At 35.7% G+C, this 21,077-nt stretch overlaps 1 protein-coding gene across 3 annotated transcripts in view; it reads right to left on the bottom strand.

Annotated features, from left to right (window-relative positions):
• The window catches only part of LOC128883069 (semaphorin-1A-like), a 582,486-nt gene that overhangs the window by 25,649 nt on the left and 535,760 nt on the right, over window positions 1-21,077 (bottom strand). The window contains exon 6 of one of the 3 annotated variants that reach the window (XM_054135071.1): window positions 4,224-5,279. The exons of the other annotated variants lie outside the window; for them this stretch is intronic. Coding sequence (XP_053991046.1) covers window positions 5,247-5,279 — 33 coding nt within the window. The 3' untranslated portion in view covers window positions 4,224-5,246. Of the gene's footprint in view, window positions 1-4,223; window positions 5,280-21,077 lie in introns of those variants that run through there. 3 annotated transcript variants of the gene reach the window in all.

The raw sequence follows: 21,077 nt of genomic DNA, 5'->3' as shown, positions 1-21,077 counted from the left end.
TTAAATTTGTAACCGGATAGAATTCGCAGTTGACTGACTATGAATCGATGCATGCACTTGGCAAACAACTATCATTGACGTTAAATCTTCTCAGAATGCCCGAATCTCTACCGCAACAATCTCCAAATAATAATAGAATACAATTGTTGTTTCCAAGCTATTGATTTTATTTAATTTGGCGTAAGCTCTTGCAGTAATCATAATAATTAACAAATATTCGTGGATAACGAGGCTATCGAAACTAAGCAATAAATCAATTCTGGTGTATGAATTAGGCAATAATGTATACGTAATGGGCCTGACTAATCAAATTTAATTTGAATGCGCGCGATTTGTCAAAACGTGACTCCGCATAGGCTTGCCAATTCCGATACGACAAACCGTTCTACCCCACCACACACAGAATTATTCATGCTCTGATAGTTGATAAATCATCGTGGAAGGGTCCGAGTGAGGGAAACATGGAGTGCAACGATGCGAGAACAAGTTTCAGAAATTGTAATCAGCAAAACCACCAAGTAGGAATATGAAAAACCACGGAAATTTGAAAAACAAGTCATTTGTTAGCTACGCATGACTATTTCTACACTAAATTCAAGCAAAGAATGTACCTCGAGTGGCAGATAGTATTAATGAAAAGTACACTTTGTATTTTGATATTATCAATAAATAGATAATACTAGTTTGCAGCCAAAATGTACATTCAATGCTACAATTTTTTTTATGTATTTTGACCTACTAAACTCGAAAATCGTAAGAAAAAAACTTTCTATGGATAAGTTTTTTAATTTTTTAATTTTTAAAATTTTTTTTTCGATTTTTTTTTGACATACCTTCAAATTTTAGGCCATATCTCGAGTTAGAAACGTCCGATTGGGTCGCGCAAGACGCCATTTTAAAGGTAATCGAATTTCACCATACGAGCGCAAAGAATGGTTGGGATACACAAACGCTGGACATAAACAAATATTAAGGCATTGCATCGAATAAACGGTAACGGTGATGATAAGGTCATCTAATATAATTTTGAAGAACAATTTCACGATTATTACACGTAATTATAAAATAATATGTGTTTCGAAACAATATTTCAAATAATATTATTTTAAAAGTGGCTTGATTGTATATATATATCAATCAATTTATATTACGTTTTCAAAAGTTCACGCAGAACCTCGGGCAGTCTTAATACATTTTCACATATTTGTGTAGAAAAAAAATATATCTGTTTAAAACCAAATAGCGCAATGTTTATAGTTATGTATTACTGCAAATTGCCTCTATGTCAGCAAGTTACTATATACAAAATTCACAAATATTGCGACAAAATCGCTGTCGCTTTAAGTGTTAAATAACCGAATAAAATCAAATTTAGTCTCGTCACCCCTCCAACGTGCTCAACATTGTTTCATATCGCGGCGTGGTACGCCAGCCAGAGTCAGCTCCATCCTCTTTGAAACGAGAATTGCTAATTACCAGCGATCAAAGATCGAGTGTTGTATTCAAATCTCGCCGAGCGATAGCGCCGGTGACGGTAAACAAAGTGCAAGCGTTGCGCCCGAATGCAGCACCGAGGTATTCGCAGGGCGCATCAGGGGGCTGATCGCGATTATCCGGCGCGATTACGCACGCGATACCTGGGGCGTCGTTGTTGCGAATCGCGGCTGGAACCGGAGCAAATGACGGAAAAATACGAGTCACCGGGCTTTCCAGTAAACAGCCAATCGATCGATCAACCACGGGTTAGCGTGCGGTGAACAGCTACATGCACAACTGTGATTGGAGACAAGCGTTCGTGCACAAGTAAGCTGCGCCGCCCGGTCTGACGCACTTTGCGTCCTGCTCGATCGCTGTGTTCGACGACCGCAATCCAAGCTTGGATTGTTATCGGGGGATCCACCGGAATCGCGCGAATTTAAATCTACCCGGGAGGAAATTTAGAAGTGATATCGACTAGCCGATTAACGGCGTCGCGGCGCAACCGCCGCTAATTGCGATAAACCGGAATAAGGGTGGATTTCGACTCGATCATCGCGAGGAACGCGACTGAATGGATAACTGAATGGATTTTTGGTAGGCGACGTTAGGACAAGTCTGAAATAGTCTGAATATATCAGAACAATTGAAAATGAGATTTACATATGTTAAGAATTTTGTTTTCGACGTCCATAGTTCCCTCTTCTGATAGCCAATAGATGGCGTGTTGAGATGTAATTATTTTATTGTGTTTTGTTTTTGAATGTGGTAAAAATCGCGCTTATGCGCAAATGGACGCCGCGAGTTTAGTGTGTGCGATGTGGATTTTTTTTTTGTTCTTCCTCTTTGTTCTGTACTGTAAAATGTATGGTCTGCACTATGTGTGGTCTGTATTATTCTGTTCTGTTCAATTTTCTTTTATAAACTGCGCTATTTTTTCTTTTCTTTTTTTTCCTTAATAAACAGTAAAAACAGAATTTAATAAATTCTGTTTATCAATGTGTAATATTCAAAAGTCATGATTTATGGAAGTGTCAACATCTATATGTACATATATATTCTAAAAGGTAGTATTTCAGTTATCTGTACAGAAAAGTCTGGTTATGATACAACGCTTTGCGTTCGGTGATACCAACGTAGTACCATATGCGAGCTGATACTGATTTGCCGGTGATACCACGTACGTGCTATACGCGAGCATTTAGAAATTGCTACAATATCGGCAACTTCGCATAACGATCCGTTTCAGTCTTTGCATTGAGATGTCCTTTCTGAGAGGAGATCATAAATTTAGCAAATTATACAGAATAAGCTTACGCGTTAGTAAATCTTTAGAAAATGCATGCTTCTCTGAAATCCTTCATTCAAATAAGACGAAACTGCAAAACAAAGTATAGTATGTATACCGATGTATATGTATACAAAAGAATATGAGTTACACAGAAACAGAATGTGTGAAGTACATACACAATAGTTTCAACGCTCAAAGAACGCGATAAAATGAATTAATATAACAAAGGTAGAAAATTTAAATAAAACATTAAAGATAAGCAAGATGTGGGACAGTTGTTAACTCACCTAACCTCCAAAAAAATTAAAAACAAAAGTCCTAAAGTCCCTCTTGGAAAACTCTTTATTATTTTCGTTGTCGTTCAAGGTGGAGTGATGTTTCCACCAGTGTCCAACAAATCCGGGTCAACAATTGCCCGGCTAAACCAGGGACACAATTCATCTACCAATACTCCCGCTACGAGGTACATTCTAGATGTCTCCAGACTCAGCTCGTTTAAGCAGAATATCTAAGACACTTCTGAGAAGAGACCTGGGGGACGGAAGTTTTCCCCGGTAGAAGACAATGTCCACAAGACTGTGATTTCTGCGGAATTCAATTGGGAACCGCGGACGTCCCAGCGGTACATCACGGACCCGCATGTTCTCGTGAAACGGAGGAGAGATAGAGGAGAAAATGGACAATGGAACGGTCCTATTAATTATACCAATTAACCGCGAGTGTCCCTTTCGTGATTCTTAATTTAACCGGGACAGGGTATCCGGCTGAACCTAACCGCGCTCCTGGTGTACGCAATCGAACAGTACCGCATAGCTGGTGCCTGATTTCGAGGAACAATCACGAGAAGCGCGAAGAGACAAATATTGAGCGAACTAGTGGTTGAAAGGCGCAAATGAACGCCTCGTTTCGGTTAAATCTCGTCTCTTATTTTCGGCTGCAGGCAGTTCTAATCCTGACGTGTAAGTTTCTGTTGGAATGCAACAATTGCCACTTTAAGGCCTTGAGGAAAAGGGTCTGCTTTTCCTTAAAGGAGAAAGAGGGCCGGGGTCCTAGCAGGAACAGAAAGCGACGACCCTCAGTCCGACAAAATAAGTCAACCGGTACGGGTTGTTGAAAATTCGAACAATCTTCCTTTGGCATTTCATATTGTAATCGTTAAGAAAATAAATTCTTAAAATAAAATTTCTAACAGTTTCGTTACGAATGTTTAACACTGACCTGCCACGGATAATACGTAGCTATCAAATATATTGTTTCTTTAAAATTAGAGGAATCAGGAGCAGTTCAAATTATCAACATGATTTATACACTATTTCAATAATCGTCGCCAGCAATTGTAGGAAAAGCATCGTTAACATGTTAAGTGCCAAGTTAATTTTATTTCATTTTCTGTTTACGCTGCATGATACCGTCCACACAATTGGACAATTAAGAAAATCGATATTTAAAATATTTTATTCTTAGTATCTTCAGAGTAACTACAATACAAATATTCTGCAAAAGGATTTTCTGGAATTCGAAAAATTAACGGAATTATAGAAGATTTCCACAATTCAAGGTAGCACCATTTCGATACTTTTCAATACTTTTTAAAGTCCTGTGTCAATTTCCATAGAATATTATTTTATCTAAGAATTCATCACTCTGTTAAGATTTAAATACGTATTAGGTGTACAAATAAGTTCGGTACCTTTACATATACTCAGCTGTAATTACATTTCAAATTGAAATTTTTTTCCCGCCCGATCGATGTCTTAAAGTATTAGCTTCACGCTACTAATTTCACTATGTAACTTTAACCTAATTGGTATATAACCTCGAAAAACAATACTTCGCACCATGACGTTTCACAAAGAGAACATTAGACATTGTATTCTTTTTGCATTTGAGTTGAAGAAAAATGCTGCTGAGGCTACAAAAATGATTCTCATTCATGCGACATATTCTCCAGATATGACCCCCTTAGATTACCATCTTTTTCGGTTGTTAGTTGATTCTCATTTCAAATCTTTCGAAGAAGTCGAAAAAAGCATTAATTAGTTTATTGAATCAAAATCACCATCCTTTTATAGAAACGGAATACGCCAACTATTCGAAAAGTGGAAGAAGTGTGTAGAAAGTAATGGTGATTACTTTGAAACATAACGTGTATTCCTGCTTCTTATAAATAAACATCGAGTATATGATAAGAAGGCACCGAACTTATTTGTACACCTAATAAAATATTTTTCGGCCACTTAAACCAGAACACCCTCTTAACATGTTAATAATTGAGGTAATTTAAGAAAGAAGTTCGACGTCATGGGTCAAATTGTTTTGCTTTATAGTTCAGGTGTTACTTTCTAGCGTAAATGAAGATTACTAACTATGGCTGTTACTACCAGTCATTTTTCTATGTAACAACACGACGTTGTTAAATGACCATCGTTTCCATCTGCAATAATGGTACAAACACTTACCTCGTGTCATTCAGCTAGATTTATTGCCACTCTATGAACTGGCATATACGTACCTGCAGCAAAGCGAAGAATGTGATTAGAATCAAATAATCCATGGATACTGTAAAACCAGAAGGGGGCTATACAAGTTATATTGGGTTGTCCAGAAAGTTCGTGCCAATTTTTAAGAAAAATTCAAAGGCGCATTTGAATTTTGATATATATTTATTGAATTATATAAATACCATTTTGTTCCACGACCTTTCTACCTTTTAAGGGCTGCACCCATGTTAATTGTTTTCAAGCATTCCAATACAAACAGACGTGTACCACCTACCAAAAATCGGGACGGACTTTCCAGACAAACTAATACATTTATTGCAAGCATGATGATTCCCGTTCTCAAGTGTACTGTTGATCCATGCTATCTTTTTCAAAGATTCTTTTGTTTTTGTGTCCTATACAGGATGGTCCACGCAAATGTTTCAAGTCATAACTCCGTTATTATTGCATTTACGAAAAAATGCGACAGGAGAAAGATAAACGGTTCGAAGAGCACTACATCTGTAGGTCTTAAAATTTTGTTTAGATACAGCAGTGGATATGCAAATAACAATTGCATCATTTCTTTAAATAGAAATGCATATTTTTGTTTACACAGATCGATTCTTCTGTTCATTCTACGTAAAAAATGATTATGGGCACCATGGCAAAAAAATTATTAGATCTCGAGATATTTTCAAAAAATATCTTTATTGAAGAAGATGCTCAAACTTTAAATATAGTGGAAGCCTATTCTTTATTAGTCGTGTGTCCTAGGGAGGCTCATTTACATTTTTTTAATTTATTCAACTTGAAATTAAAGTAACTCCTTCAAAAACGAAGTTTTTCGAACCAAATTTTGTTATACACCTATTGTTTGTAAGGTATCGAGGAAATAAAGGCATAAACTTTGTGATCCGATTATTTTTCTTTAAACTTTTCTTTCAAATAGATGTACAAATGTTTGGTTGGGATTTAATCGTACACCGTTTAATCTAATTTAGAAAACCGTGTAAAAATACGTACTATCAAAATTTTGGTAGTTGATTTTCACATGAATGCTCCCTATTAAGAAGATTGAGTGAAATGTTTGATCCAATAAATCAGGCAATTTTTGTACAGGAAACATATTCCTCTTATGTTGGTGTGTAGGTTAGGCATTTACTGTATGTACTGTCTTTTTCTCGGTACTTGCAGACTTTAGGAAGGCTAGTTAAAATATCTGATTAAATACGACTGGCAATTCTTATCAGGATTTATCTTTCTTTTACGTCGCCGTATAAGTCAAACATTTATGGCAAGTGCGGTGCTTCCCTTGTTTGTCGAAAACCTAGCAAAGACTGGCTAAAACATCTGACCCGACACAAGTCGCACTTCTATTCAGGATTGATCTTTCATTTTCTCGGCGATACATGTCACGAAGATACGGAGATGATATAATGGCACGGGTACTTGGATGCGCTTATACGTCGGATAGAGTCATCGGTAATTTGGGACGGACGCGGAACGCCGGAGGAAATTAATAATTGAATTCTTTCGCTATCCATGGCAGCGGCACCGGCTGCGGTCATTGCCGCGACTCGCGATCGTTTAATGACTGTCAGAGTCGGCGGGACAATGAAAAATTTATGCTGTTACGGTAATAACAGTATCGACGCCACCGCTGGATTACGCGCAAATAGAAGGTGTCGTGTTCATGACGCATTCAAGCCGAGGGAACACAGAAACGTAACTCGGCGAAATCGCACGGACCGGTATCAGAGAACGTTAATTAACGTACTGGAACGTAATTAACTTGCCTTGGCGAAAAGTACTTAGCAAACAGGCTTTAATGGAAATTGCGAAAGCATTTAACAAATAAACAAGCGGCTACACTAGCCCCTGCGATACGTCAGCCCACCGTCTGCTTTACGTTTGCTCCGAAATCCTCTTTAACCTGTAAACGAATAAAGAACCTTCTCTGGTCCCTGCCTAACGCTGCGTTAGCTGGAAAAGCCTCTACCCCATCCTAGAGAACCTCCGTCTAAGCATTCGTGCGGCTTTACTACGGTTCGCTCGCGTGAATTGCGAGGGAACTTCCCCGTTAATGAATTCGCCATAATTACATACCCGCTATTTTATAGCCGGTGTTACAGCGCGCTCGCATTGTTCCTCACGGTCGGCGGTATGACGAGCGTTCATACGTCATTCGTGCGATGCATCATCTGCTCTACCATGAAAAAACTCGAATAGGAATTGTACTACTAATACAGTTACTAAGTACAGTCTAAGATAGATATACACTAGCCGTCAAAAAAAACGGGACACTATTTTAAAACGTCATAACTCCGAGAGTTTTCAACCGATCTTCGGGAAACTTCTTGAGGTTTAGTTTTGAAGTGTCCTCTGGGTGTGTGCAAAGTTGCATTGACGAGGGTTGATGATAAAGGGTTAATTCACCCCCCCCCCTAAAGGGGTAATGCAGAAAAACGGCACTTCAGAAGGGTCCAGGGGCGACAGAAGGTGAGGAAAAATCAAAAAAACCTTTGAGGCGACTCTGTTTGATGCCTCCAACAAAATGTACCCTTTGAAATCCCTCTCGGACAAACACACCCCCCACTCCCCCTAAAATCTACAATTTTTGGACGACAGTTTCGATTTTGGGCTCAATGCATTCTCTGGACTACCCTGATCCAGAAAATGCTATCACCCATACCGTCCACCCCATAGGCACCCTTGGGGGGTGGAACAGCTATCAAATTTTCAACCCCCATCGTAGCGGAGCACTTCCACACATCGGAGGGCGATGAAATTCACCATGTTTGTTCTCGATACGTTAAGGATGAATGCCGAAAAGGTCCCGTTTCGAAAACTGCCCCCAGAGCTAAAGGAAGGGGGGCAAAGGTAGGTCCACTCCCAAGTGTAAGGGTTGGAACGTTGTTTCGTTGCGTGGCTCACATATCCAACAGTCCAGGGCATCGGTGCGACACAATTTTCATGTCTTTTTCCCGCGTGAATGGCAATAAAATTCGATATTGTCGATTTTTTTAAAAACTCGCTTCCAACTTCAGGCCCATCTGCAGAGTGAACGAGTAACCCCACGTCAACACCGTGCGCGGATTCGGACGCGCGAATGCTTTATTAACAGGTCCCCAAAAAATCAGATTTTTTTAATCACGCTTTCGTTGTCAAATCGGCGCAGATTTGAAGGAGTAGTAAATGGGCCGGACGGAAACGGCATTCAAAAGTGGTGCGAGACCCTGCGCCCGTACGGGTCAGCCCACGTTAAATTGGAGTCCGGTCTGGTCTGACCACGTACGGGTACAGGCCCTCGCTCCGCTTCTGAATGCCAGCCCACTTACTACTCTTTCAATTCTACTCCGATTTGACAACAAAAGCGTGATTAAAAAAATCTGATTTTTTGGGGATCTGTTAATAAAGCATTCGCGCGTCCGAATCCGCGAACGGTGTTGACGTGGGGTTACTCGTTCACTCTGCAGATGGGCCTAAAGTTGGAAGCGAGTTTTTGAAAAAATCGACATTTTCGAATTTTATTGCCATTCACGCGGGAAAAAGACACGAAAACTTTGTCGCACCGGTGCCCTGGACTATGGGAAATGTGAGCCACGCAACTAAACAACGTTCCAACCCTTACACTTGGGGGTGGACCTACCTTTGCCCCCCTCCCTTCAACTCTGGGGGCAGTTTTCGAAACGGGACCTTTTCGGCATTCATCCTTAACGTATCGAGAACAAATATGGTGAATTTCATCGCCCTCCGATGTGTGGAAGTGCTCCGCTACGAAGGGGGTCAGAATGTATTCGTACTATGATCAAAGTTTGTTAGCTGTTCCACCCCCCCAAAGGGTGCCTATGGGGCGGATGGTATGGGTGATAGCATTTTCTGGATCATGGGAGTCTAGAGAATGCATTGAGCCCAAAATCGAGACTGTCGTCCAAAAATTATGGATTTTAGGGGGAGTGGGGGGTGTGTTTGTCCGGGAGGGATTTCAAAGGGTACATTTTGTAGAGGGCATTAAAGAGAGTCGCCCTAAAGGTTTTTAAAATTTTTTTAACCCTTTCCATTACTCCTGGCACCTTCAGAAGTGACGTTTCTCGACGCGCTCCTTTTAAGAGGGTTAATTAATCCCTTTGCGTCAACCCTCGTCAATGCAACTTTACACACACCTAGGGGACACATCAAAAATACTCCTCACGCAGTTTCATTTCAATCGGTTGAAAACTCCCATAGTTACCTCGGTTTGAAAAAGTGTGCCACTAATTGTTTGAAGCAGTGTATTTCTGTGACATGAACGGTATATGCAGATTTCCCTAATATATAACACCAATACTTAAGCATTATTCTAAACAAATCTGGTTAAATTACTTCTTTCGTCTAACTTAAATATCTGATGTTATTTTCTTTAAATTTTGTTCTATTACTATTTAATTTGAAGTATGTAATCAAAATAATCAACAAAACCTTGAAATGTTAAAATAAAAAAATTGTAAAATGATGTAAAATGTCAATGAAGAATATTTTGGTAATGAAAAAATGTTTCTGAAAAATTTAATCCCAGTATGTTATTTTTGTCGTGGACGTATCGATATTGCATAAACTCATCTCGGTCCTATTATTGCGCCATCATCAATATCAATCTCGCGAACGAAAATATCGACCAAGAGCTCATCCGGCAAAAAACTCATCGTTCTGCAGAAATAAAAGTACAAAATGGGGAAATAAGGAAGCGAATTGTACCAGCTCTGTGCGGGAGGGTGCATATGCGACGCGCCCCCCGTACCATACGCAGGTCGTATTCAACTTATGTATGTACCAGCACGCATATACGCGTAATTTCGCAAATGGTTGCCTTTTGTGCACGGTCTCGTAAATATGCAAAATTACGCGAACGATTGAACGGTGTTCGCGCCTCTCGGAGCAATTTTCACGACCGCGGAAAATCATCATCAAGCCAAGTATTTCCGAATTGGCGGCGTGTAGGAGCGCTCTTTTTTGATGATGGTCCCACGATTTGCTCGCTCGAGTCCAAACACTCAAGAGACTTCAAAGATCATTGTACGGTAAGCACTCTCGACACGAGGGTTGTTCAACAAATGGGGATACAATTAATTGGGTTCTAATTTGTTTGGCTGAATGACGAATCGTTTTCAGGAACGTGTGACGCTTGACTAATAAGTAGAATAAGAACTAACCAAAATTGATAGGTATTAACTGTACTTTTAAAAGTAATAGCTTACTAAATCTTCAGCTGGAACTCTAAGCATAGAACTACATATGTCACGTCACACATAAATGTTTTATTTTTTGTAATTTTAAAGTTACATATGTACCATGTATAGATTTGGCTACTACAAGAATAACTGCAAGAAATTTTATTTTTAAAGATTACTCCTTTTCGTCTTTCACTTTTGTATGTATTTGGCGTAATTTTTTTACTTTTTTGAAGGTTTTTATGGGGAGATCTACTACGCAACATGCGAATGAAATAAAAATGTAAACAAGTAAATAATGAAATGTTTGATCGTTAATATTTGAATGTTTGGACACTTGTTGCACGTAAGCAATTTGCTAACATAAAATGTAGAATATCTAATTAAATCTTCGATAGTAATACTCTAACGTATACGAGGAATTATACATATATTGATTATATATAGATTTTTGGTTGAATGATGCAAAGAATGAATTAAAAAAAATTTGCTATGTTGCATTTAAAATACGAATGCACCAAACAAGATAATCATATTGTAAGATAGTTTTTATTCCGTGATTCGCGTCTTCCCTGTACCAGTTTCTTATACATATGCGTCTTTAAAACTAAACTTGCCTCAGTTTCTAAAATCACTTTGTATATTCGAGAGTATATCTCGTACAGAAATAGCGCAGTCGTTACTAAATTGTTATCCCTCGTTAAATATTTGTGCTGCTAAAGCTTGAAGCATTTACAAATTTAATGACAACACTCTGCGACTACAGTGCACTTTCTCGTAATGAAGCAGCTATTCTGGCAACTAGACAAGACACGCTATAAGCACAAATGCCTGGAGTAGAGCGATAATGGTGGTAAGTGTCCAAAATAATTCTCGTAATTGCCATTTGGCTGCATCCAGATGATGCAACTTTTTGTCACATTTGCGTCTCTATTTAAAGACAAGTATTATATCTGATTCCGTTTTGAACAACAAATAAATAAACGAGTAGCCAGACGAACATAACTTTTAGGATCAGTAGTATCTATATTTTATTGGTTTGGACAAACATTTTTCACTTGAATGATATTTCTATTCTACTGGAACATTTAATATAAAATAATACCAAGTCTATAAAGAACACGATTTAAAATAAAAATGAAACTTGAGCTCATAGAATACAATCCTGTTACTCATTAGACTTCAAAATTAGCATAAAACATCAAATAACATGTTTTTTACATAATACACTTTTAAGGAAAAATTCAACAAAAAGAAGATTCAGCTGCGCAGAATATAAGCTCATTACTCATTCAGGTCTCAAATTAATATAAACGATCAAACAACATGTTTTTCTATTATAAAACGATTTATTTACTTATAAAAAATTCTTAAGAAGGAAAACGTTTACCGTTGTAAAATATAAAAATTGTCTGCGCTATACAGTTCGTCAACCTGAATCACAACAGTGTCAATAATTTACTAATGTGATTTGACATTTGACTTGTATACATTTTTGTTTTCTCTAAATTAATATTGTACGTTATTTCATTGCATTCCCATCTAACAAACTTTAAATAAGTGATTACACTACAATTTTGAAATAAGTATATTTTTGTGCTTTCTTTTCCTATTTGTAATTAATTGTATAGAACAACTCTCGTGAGTACGAGAAACGTACACTGAAAGGGCAGACTATGCTTGCACGCCAATTTATTTACTCATTTACGTTTCTATTTATCCAACGACTCTCCTGTTTAAAGGATTCCTAGGCGTTTAATGTTTACGGAAGTCAGCGAAAGATTCTACTCAAGTTTCGCCGTATCCGGCTATTGCCTTCATTAATTATCTACCAAATAGTCGACGTCGCGCTGACGGGACTATCGTACAGCCCCTTTGCCGTGTGCGCTGTTTCCCGATTCTCCTCTAAGATTGTATTTCGCGAAACAACAGTGTTTGGTGCTGCACGCTAGATTTCACGAGTCTGTTTAGAATTTCATTTGTCGACAAAGTTGCCGCAAATTCTTGGCAACATGACAGCCTTGAATGCGTCGGGTATTGGATAAGAAAACAGAGAGAGACGTACGCGAGCAGACGTGACGGCACCGCCACCCGTAATGTACGACAATGCACTTACAGACCAAGTGTTTGATCTTTCCTTGACTGTCGGCCAATACTAACGGCCACAGAGAATAAAGCAATATTCCGCATGGGAATCGATGCACGGCATTATACAAAGAAATTGCAGAGGCCAGGAAAGGGAATTACGTCCGTGCTATGACTAATAACACATTTACGTAGACGTCTTCGAACCGCAAGCGACCTGTTCGAATTATTTTTCTGACATTTCAATTAACTTCGCTACGCTTCGGTTAAGGGAGAATGATATCTTGGACGAATTGTTGCTATATTCGAAAATTTTTTTTCGAAAACAATTGACTTTACGGAAGATCTGCTAGTTAGGGTTTATCCTACATATATTGAGTAATAAACAAATAATTTTTATTTTTTAAATAAACTAGATATGCTGCACAGTGGTTCGTTTCGTGAAACACCTGGCCAAAATTCAATTTTTGAAGTACACGGAATCAGTAAACTACCATAGTGTATTTATTACATATGTAACACTGTGATAAAAACTATTTGTATTCTCCAAATATAATGATGTTTTTCTAACATATAGTACTTCAAAGTTGACGATTTTGCCCGTTTCCTTAATTTTCACATTTTGTTGCGTATCTGTGGTAATAAAATCTACAACTGTAATCTTATTTAATAATGTATTCCTTATGGCTCATTTTCTGTATTAAATATATGTTATTTGGAGTAATTTTCCGCTGTAGGGATAAAGAATAAGTTTGATTGTACCTTTGCACTTTTTATTTTAAGATGATGTGATATTTAGTCATTTTGTGAATTAAAATAGGAAAACAGAATGGTTATATTAAATGGTGATATTAAATTCTCTATATTAAACCAATTTATTACCATAAGAAATTGATATGATAATTATAGATGATTTAAATAACATTCGAAATGCGCAAGAGATAATTAAATTACGTTAATCTTGGAGGTATCTAATCATCTATTTAATTCAATTGGAACAGATATGAACGTAATATGCAAATAATTATATTATATATTCCTTAATAAGATAGCTATTCTAGATAAAGCGTGTTTCGTTAAACTCTTTGAAAACATGGAATAATACAAATTGTCAAGTATGTACATATAATTAAATAAAAAATCACATTAACGACCGCTGACGTGAATTCACGTCACTTCAAATTCTATTCCTGGTCATGAAAACATTATGAAAATCTTTTTATTTTTTACATATTTACAACAATGATATTTCAAAACGTATTTTGTAATTTTTATCTTCGCCCTAACAATGCAAATTTGCGATGTCCAGCTTCAGAATTTTATTATTTTCGTCAGTACTCGGTATTAGAAACGTAAATAAAATATTTGCCAGTCGCGAATATCTTAATACAAATTGTCAATTAGATAAAATTGAATAGTAATTTAAAATAAATGATCAAGTAAGTAAAATAAAATAAACCTTCGTCAAAAGTACAAATATCAATTACGGAACACTTAATAAAAAATAGCATCGATCACTTTGGTTTTTGAAAGGGTCGCGTACGAGTTTGAGATCGAGTCGAAGAAGTTCTGAATGAATGCCATACCATCTGTTTATGCGGAACTGCGGAGGATGGCGTATATTAATAGGAATTCGAAGGATTATTTTACGTGATCGGCTTCTTAACTTTCTGTGCCTTGGACGCGCGTCAGAGAATCTCGCTTGGCAATGAAAAACTGTTTGGTATTCCAGTGAAATGTTCAAGATGCCTGTTTAAAATCACGTATAACTGGCTGCAGACTACGATCTCATGACTTAGATCAGATCGATGACGTTACGAAAACATTCCGTTGGATTTCAATACATCGATTCATCGATGGCTAGACGTATGTTCTTCTAGCGAAGGAAATATTTCATAATTGATTTCATTATGAAGATATTGAAGCGTCATGTGTCGACAAATTGACATACTATTAATCCTTGTGAAGAAAGACGTTGATTGTATGAAGCAATAATGTACAGTGGGTATAGAATGTATTCGTACATCGATCAATTTCCCAAAAAACTTTTGTGTGAAATTGTAGTTTATTAATTCCTTTTTTTATAATCAATTATATTCTACATATTCTCGGAATTCTCTAGAATATAGTTCAAACAACAATTACTAGTTTATATAATTTGCGAAATTAAAGAGAAAATACGAAAAATTGGTAGAAATATAGAAGCAATAAGTATTCGCACGGTTCTTATGACGAACAATTTACAGTAGAATTTGTAACATAAGCACATGAGTTTATTGCTTCGTGGCAATTAGCAAACATTAAATTTCTAGTAAAAAAGACTTAAAAAAATGCTCTAATAAAGGAATTAAAAAAGATCCCACTTTGAATAACATCGACATTTATGATAGTTAATTTAATGGCTAGAAGAGTTGCAGTAATTATATAATCAAAAGGAAATCCTACGGAGTATTAATTATTTATAAATTAATGTAAATTTCGTTTTTTTTTTAAATGAAATTTTAAAAATTTAACACTTGTACGAATACTTATTGCTTCTGTATTTCTATCGATTTCTTGTTTTTTCTTGTTGATTTCTCACTTATACAAAATAACTAATCTTTTCGTGCTGTATCTATTCTAGAGATTTCCAAGAATATGTAGAATATCATTGTTTATAAAAAAAAAGTTAATAAATTACAATTTCACATAGTTTTTTTGGAAATTGATCGGTGTACGAATACTTTCTACACCCACTGTATATTGTGCAATGTATGTATTACTGTAGAGTAATTAATCACGCCGTTTCAAGTTTAGCATCCTACGGTAGAAAATATGATAAAAAATGGAATAATGTTTATTTTTTAAAATACTCTTCAAGAAATTAATATTGTATAATGTAAGTTCTGTTACTCATTTAAATTTAGAGACTCCTGTTCAGCCGCTTTAGAGCGAATTTTTTTTATTCTAAATCTACTTTAATATTTGAGTATTCGAATATTGTATGCATTGATCAAGTGTCTGAATAACCACATCAATTTCTTCAAGTACATCGTTCAAGGTCTAATGCCATGCCAAGCTTTAAAAGACTCACGACAGTTCGTGTATTCGAGTTATGGTTTTCCAGATACAAATTATGTCATTTAAAATCAGGATTCTATACATACCGTTCAGGAACATGATAGTTCAATTCGAAAGGAAACACGAATAAAGAGTCAATTTATACCCTTGCGTGTTTATTGCCACGTAACTGTTCCCGTTTGCCGATAAAGAGGTGGAGAATTCAGGTTTTGGCAAGTTTGAGGTAGTAGTGTCCTATATGCATGACTGCAGAGAGGAGGTGTCCATTTAGAATACTGTCGAATGCACGGAGAAAACTAAAGAGCGGAGGTGCCACCACACTTCTCTAACTTTGCTGGTCAGCTGTGTTATGTCTAATTCTTAATTTGTCCACTTTACTTTTATAGACAGATTCTGTTGAGAGCATGAAGGAGACTTGCCGCAAAGAATTTTTTTTTTATTTTTTCAACCCCTTCCGTCATTCCTGGCCCCTTCAGAAATGCCGTTTTTCTGCACCATCCTCTTTACGGGGGTGAATTAACCCCTTCAAAGCTACGCCTGACGAAGTTTCACGAAAATCGGTTGAAAACTTCCATATCTTCAACGGTTTCAAAAACTTGTCCCCTTGATTCTACGACTGTAGTTAGAATCTCTTCCAATTTCGCCGTAGAATTACACAAAAACCAATTGAAACATTTCAAACCACATTTTTTGATTGTTCAGCCGAAAAATCATACGACATTTCAATCAGTTTTCCTAAACTGATGTTGACGATGAAACTTTCTTACAGACAAAATTGACATATTTTTTAATCTTTGTTTACAGAAACTTTATTTTTCAAATAGATGGACTTATACATTGTGATAATAAACGGCTCAATGGAGCAAAATACATGCTACATTCTCGTAACAATTAATACTTGTTTTAATCCTCGACGAATGGAAGCATTTGTCACATATAGTCAACGAAAGAGGATTATTTACAATCCAGAATAATTCCTTTTCTACATACGTCTACACAAATATTCACCAGAACAGCGCCATATTAGTACTACCGTTATAATAAATTTATTGTAATCGGTTACATACTCTTGCGATTTTGTTGGAACATTGTTGAATGAGGAATTACCTTGAAAATTCTGAGTGTTATGTAATAAAATGACTTTATTTTATTACTGTTTCGTTTTGAATGACACAATTCAACTTTGTACTTTCGTTACAGAATTAAATGTAACTGTAACATTTACAGATGTGAAATGTAACGTTTGAAGATCTCTTGAATCCAAGAATTAATACGAATAAATTAAACAAATGTTTATTTCCGAAAAATAATATTCAATATTTTATTATTTATTACAACGAGTCTAATCATCAAGCTGAATTGATATCGACAGTAATTTTCACTTCCGATTGAAGCTGGCAACTTTGGATTTGAATTTAGTTCCGTAGAATGAATCAATTAATGGACAGAAAATCAATGATGCAATTTATCGATAGAACTCAACTACTCGACTATGGATCGTTAGCAATTACTAATTAAGTTATTACTACCAATTGCCTAGTGACGTATCTTATTTTCTAGACACGCTCGTAAACAAACTTCGACGCAACGATTGCGAAAATTATCGATCACGATGATCGGGAAATGACTCATGAATGCAGATCAACGTGGCTATGCAATAACGTACAAGGTTTTACAATTATTTAGCATTTAGCAAGTGTACAATGTTAATTTCATGATCGAATGTTGAACGACGTGGTTTCGAAAACAATAAAGCAAAAATACGTGGAATTGGAACGTCTAGCTTTAGTGTTAGGTTATCATTTAGCCCTAGTACAGCCTAGGTAACTGTACATATGTATGTTCCTATAATTTCAGTTAATACTGTTAACATAATATACCTTACAAATTACTATATAAAAAGTTCAAATCTTAATTATACATTTTAATAGATTTAAATAGATACATTTCACACATTACATAAAATAGAATGAAAGATTTTTCAAATAAAGTTTTAGGATTTTAATTTTTAGTGAGAAAATACACCTTCCTGCGTATTTATAATGGATACTTAAGCATCACCTTTCACGTTTAATTTTAATCACGTGTATCTAAATACATTAAAAAAAAAAAAATTGAATATATTCCATATCAATTGTGTTTGATTAAAAAACAAAATTTTAAAGGCTCTTTTAAAAAACTTCTGATTTTGTTATTTATTATAACATTTTCAGTCACGAAACTAAATTGCCAATAAAAGTAATTGTCATTCCAGGAACTGCTAGTAACTTTCACAAAAATGACGAAATAAAGAAATTCACTCAGTTGACATTCAATTACTAAGAAAGAATAATTCTTCATTTCTAACTTCCCATTTTCATTTTGCCTACAAACAATATAATACATTGATTGTAATAGGTGTGTTTGAAACTTGCCATGGAGCTACTTTCCGACGGAAATTTCATTTCACGTCACATTCACTGGAATTTAGATAAATTGGCTTTCTTTAGGCCATATAATCTCTAACCTATTTAGGGTCGCGTTAGTGGTTTGCGCTTAGCTACGAAGAGGAGGGTCTCCGCTCGCAGTAATGATGATCGATATGCCACAGAACCGTTACGGTTAATGCCTATTTTGGATCATACAGAATTGAATACGTATTATGGTTTACGGCGTTCCAAATGCATTCCTTCGTTGCACTGTCTTGATCTAACGGTTGCGTTCACCTTGATTAGACTTGAAATGTATATTAAATGTATACATACAGTCATTAGAGGACTACCGTCTTCTAAAATGGAAGATAGGATTTGGATTTTTATTAATAATAAAATACGCTTATTAGGATAATCATAGTGAACATTGAAGCGACATCATCTGTCACATTTAATTCTAATGTGAACTGTCATTTCAAATAAGAAAGTTGAATATATGTTATTCAATATCGTTTGTGTTTGATTAAAAAATAAAATCTTACAGCTTTTGTGTATTTAGAAAAAAATGTTGAAGCCCACAAACGTTAAAAAAATATTGAAATTATGTAAACAGTTTTTCAATCTAAAACAACTATTTATTCTATGTTGTGATTCTTCGCTTTAAAGTCACCTGTATAAACTGTAAATATTACTACGAATTTACTGAATTGAAAAATTAAAAAATATAAATGTACGCTTGCTTATGTATAATATTTTGCTCGAAGAAATAAACAATTAACACACAATAACGATTTAATTTGCTGGAATCCGTATCCATTATCACACACCTTTCAAAATCTAACGAATACTTATAACAAATGCATATAAATTAACCTATTTATTTCATAACACTCTGTATAATAAGAAATATATGTCATCACAAGAAACCAATTTAAAGCTCCTTCCTTATTTTATCACCATGCATTCCCATGGATCACTAACCATGAATTTATTTTTTATCTAAACTAAACTTGTTCCACCAAATACAGTTTAGGCTCCAAGCTGAACGAGAGCGAAGAAATTGGAGAAAAACGATCGTTGCTGCATGCAAGAAACCCGAAGAAGTCCGAAACCCTCGAGTTCTCGGGACTCCTTTACACAACGTTTGAGCACTTCTCGCGGAAAGTAGGTCAAAATAAATTCGTTAGGGCTCCCGCGTTGCGCCTTGGAGGTCTGGTGTCCATTTATTCCTGAGATCACGGATTTTAATTTCTGGACGTTGAAAAGCCTTCACCGTGGATTCATTAACAATAAGTCCACGGGGTAGCTAAGTGATCGAATACTCGGCCGAGGCGGGCCTGTGTCAATGTTGTTAAAAATCAGGCATTGTTCGAGCGTTGACAAACTTTTAAAGAACTTCAGCGTTTGAAATTAATTTGCTACGTACAGTGGGTGTATAAAGTATTCGTACACCGATCAATTTCCAAAAAAAACTGTGTAAAATTGTAATTTATTAACTTATTTTTTATAAACAACGACATTCTATGTATTCTCGGAAATCTCTAGAACAGATAGATTACAAACAAAATAGCGATTTATCTAAGTTGCGAAATCAACAAGAAATAAACAATTATGTTGTAGCAATAAGTATTCGCGCAACTGTTTAATTTTTAAAACTTCATTAAAAAAAAAAAGAAATTTACATTAATTTACAAGTATATAATACTTCCTTCGTTGGATTTCATTTTGATTTTATAATTATTGCAACTCTTCTAAGCGTTAAATTAACTAAGTTATTAGTTATTCGAAGTGGGATCTTCTTCCATTCCTCTATTAGAGCCTTTTATAAAAGTACTTTACTGCACATTTGATGTTTTCTAATTTGTACGGAGCAATAAACTAATGAGTTTACGTTACAAACTCTACTGTAAATGGTTCGTCATAAGATTCGTACAAATACTTATTGCTTCTACAATTTTACCCACTTTCCGCATTTTTTTGTTAATTTCACAATTTATATTAACTAGTAAATGTTGTTTGGACTATATCTATCTTAGAAACTTCCGAGAATATGTAAACTACCATTGATTATACAAAAAGAAGTTAAGAAACTACAATTTCGCACAAAAGTTTTTTGGAAATTGATCGGTGTACGAATACATTCCACACCCACTGTACAAATTTATTTGATATTCGTGGGATCGAATCTTAAATTACTAGGAGGCGAGCCTTTTCCATTTGAAAAACGAAACTTGACCATCATATCTCATTAAATAACAATGTTAACAAAAATTCCTTCTCGCTGAAACATGCGCCCCATTTTACTATGCAATTTCCATATTTGAAATTTTGTATATGACCGATAGTTTTGGAGATATAGCTTTATAAGACTTGGGCTGAGACGCCCTGTATATCGAAACTGGCATAAATATAGCATCACGTGATTAGTAGAACCATGTCTGAAGTCTACCTAACCCTTCTTCCTCATATTGTTTAGTTTAACGATAACATAACATAAATTTCCTATTATAAATTTAGCAATCATTATAATTGCTCTTTACTCACAATCAGTCATAGCTGTGCGTTGGCCTACACCTGATCGTCATAAGTATTACTTTTATTTCTACCTGCAAGTAGTTTTAAGAAAAGAATTGTTGATGAATATAGTTTAAGGCATTAAAATAAATATATTAAAATTAATTTCAGCTGCTCTGGCAAATTAATTAATATAGTCTAAAAATAATAAGATATTATTAAATTCCAACTACACGTATTTGGTTAAATATTTATTTTTTTTATCAAAATACCGTTATGGTAATGTTGGTATGGATATATATTTTAATAAAAAACACTTTGTTAGTTCATTAAACAGGTCTGTTGTCAAATCAGAACGGTCTGTTGGTAATGTAGAGAATTCTATTGATAAATCTTTCCATCAATTACGATTTTTAATTGCTGAGACTTATCGACAGAATCCGCTAAATTATTGACAAACCACTCCACCATAACAACTGAGTAACTCTTCACTTTCTCCACTCGTGTGTGTGTGTGTGTGTGTGTGTGTGTGTGTGTGTGTGTGTGTGTG

The sequence above is a fragment of the Hylaeus volcanicus genome, chromosome 1 (assembly GCF_026283585.1).
Source record: "Hylaeus volcanicus isolate JK05 chromosome 1, UHH_iyHylVolc1.0_haploid, whole genome shotgun sequence".
NCBI classification, from domain to species: domain Eukaryota; kingdom Metazoa; phylum Arthropoda; class Insecta; order Hymenoptera; family Colletidae; genus Hylaeus; species Hylaeus volcanicus.
Note: the sequence above shows the minus strand (reverse complement) of the source record. Positions and strands in the feature narration are given on the sequence as shown.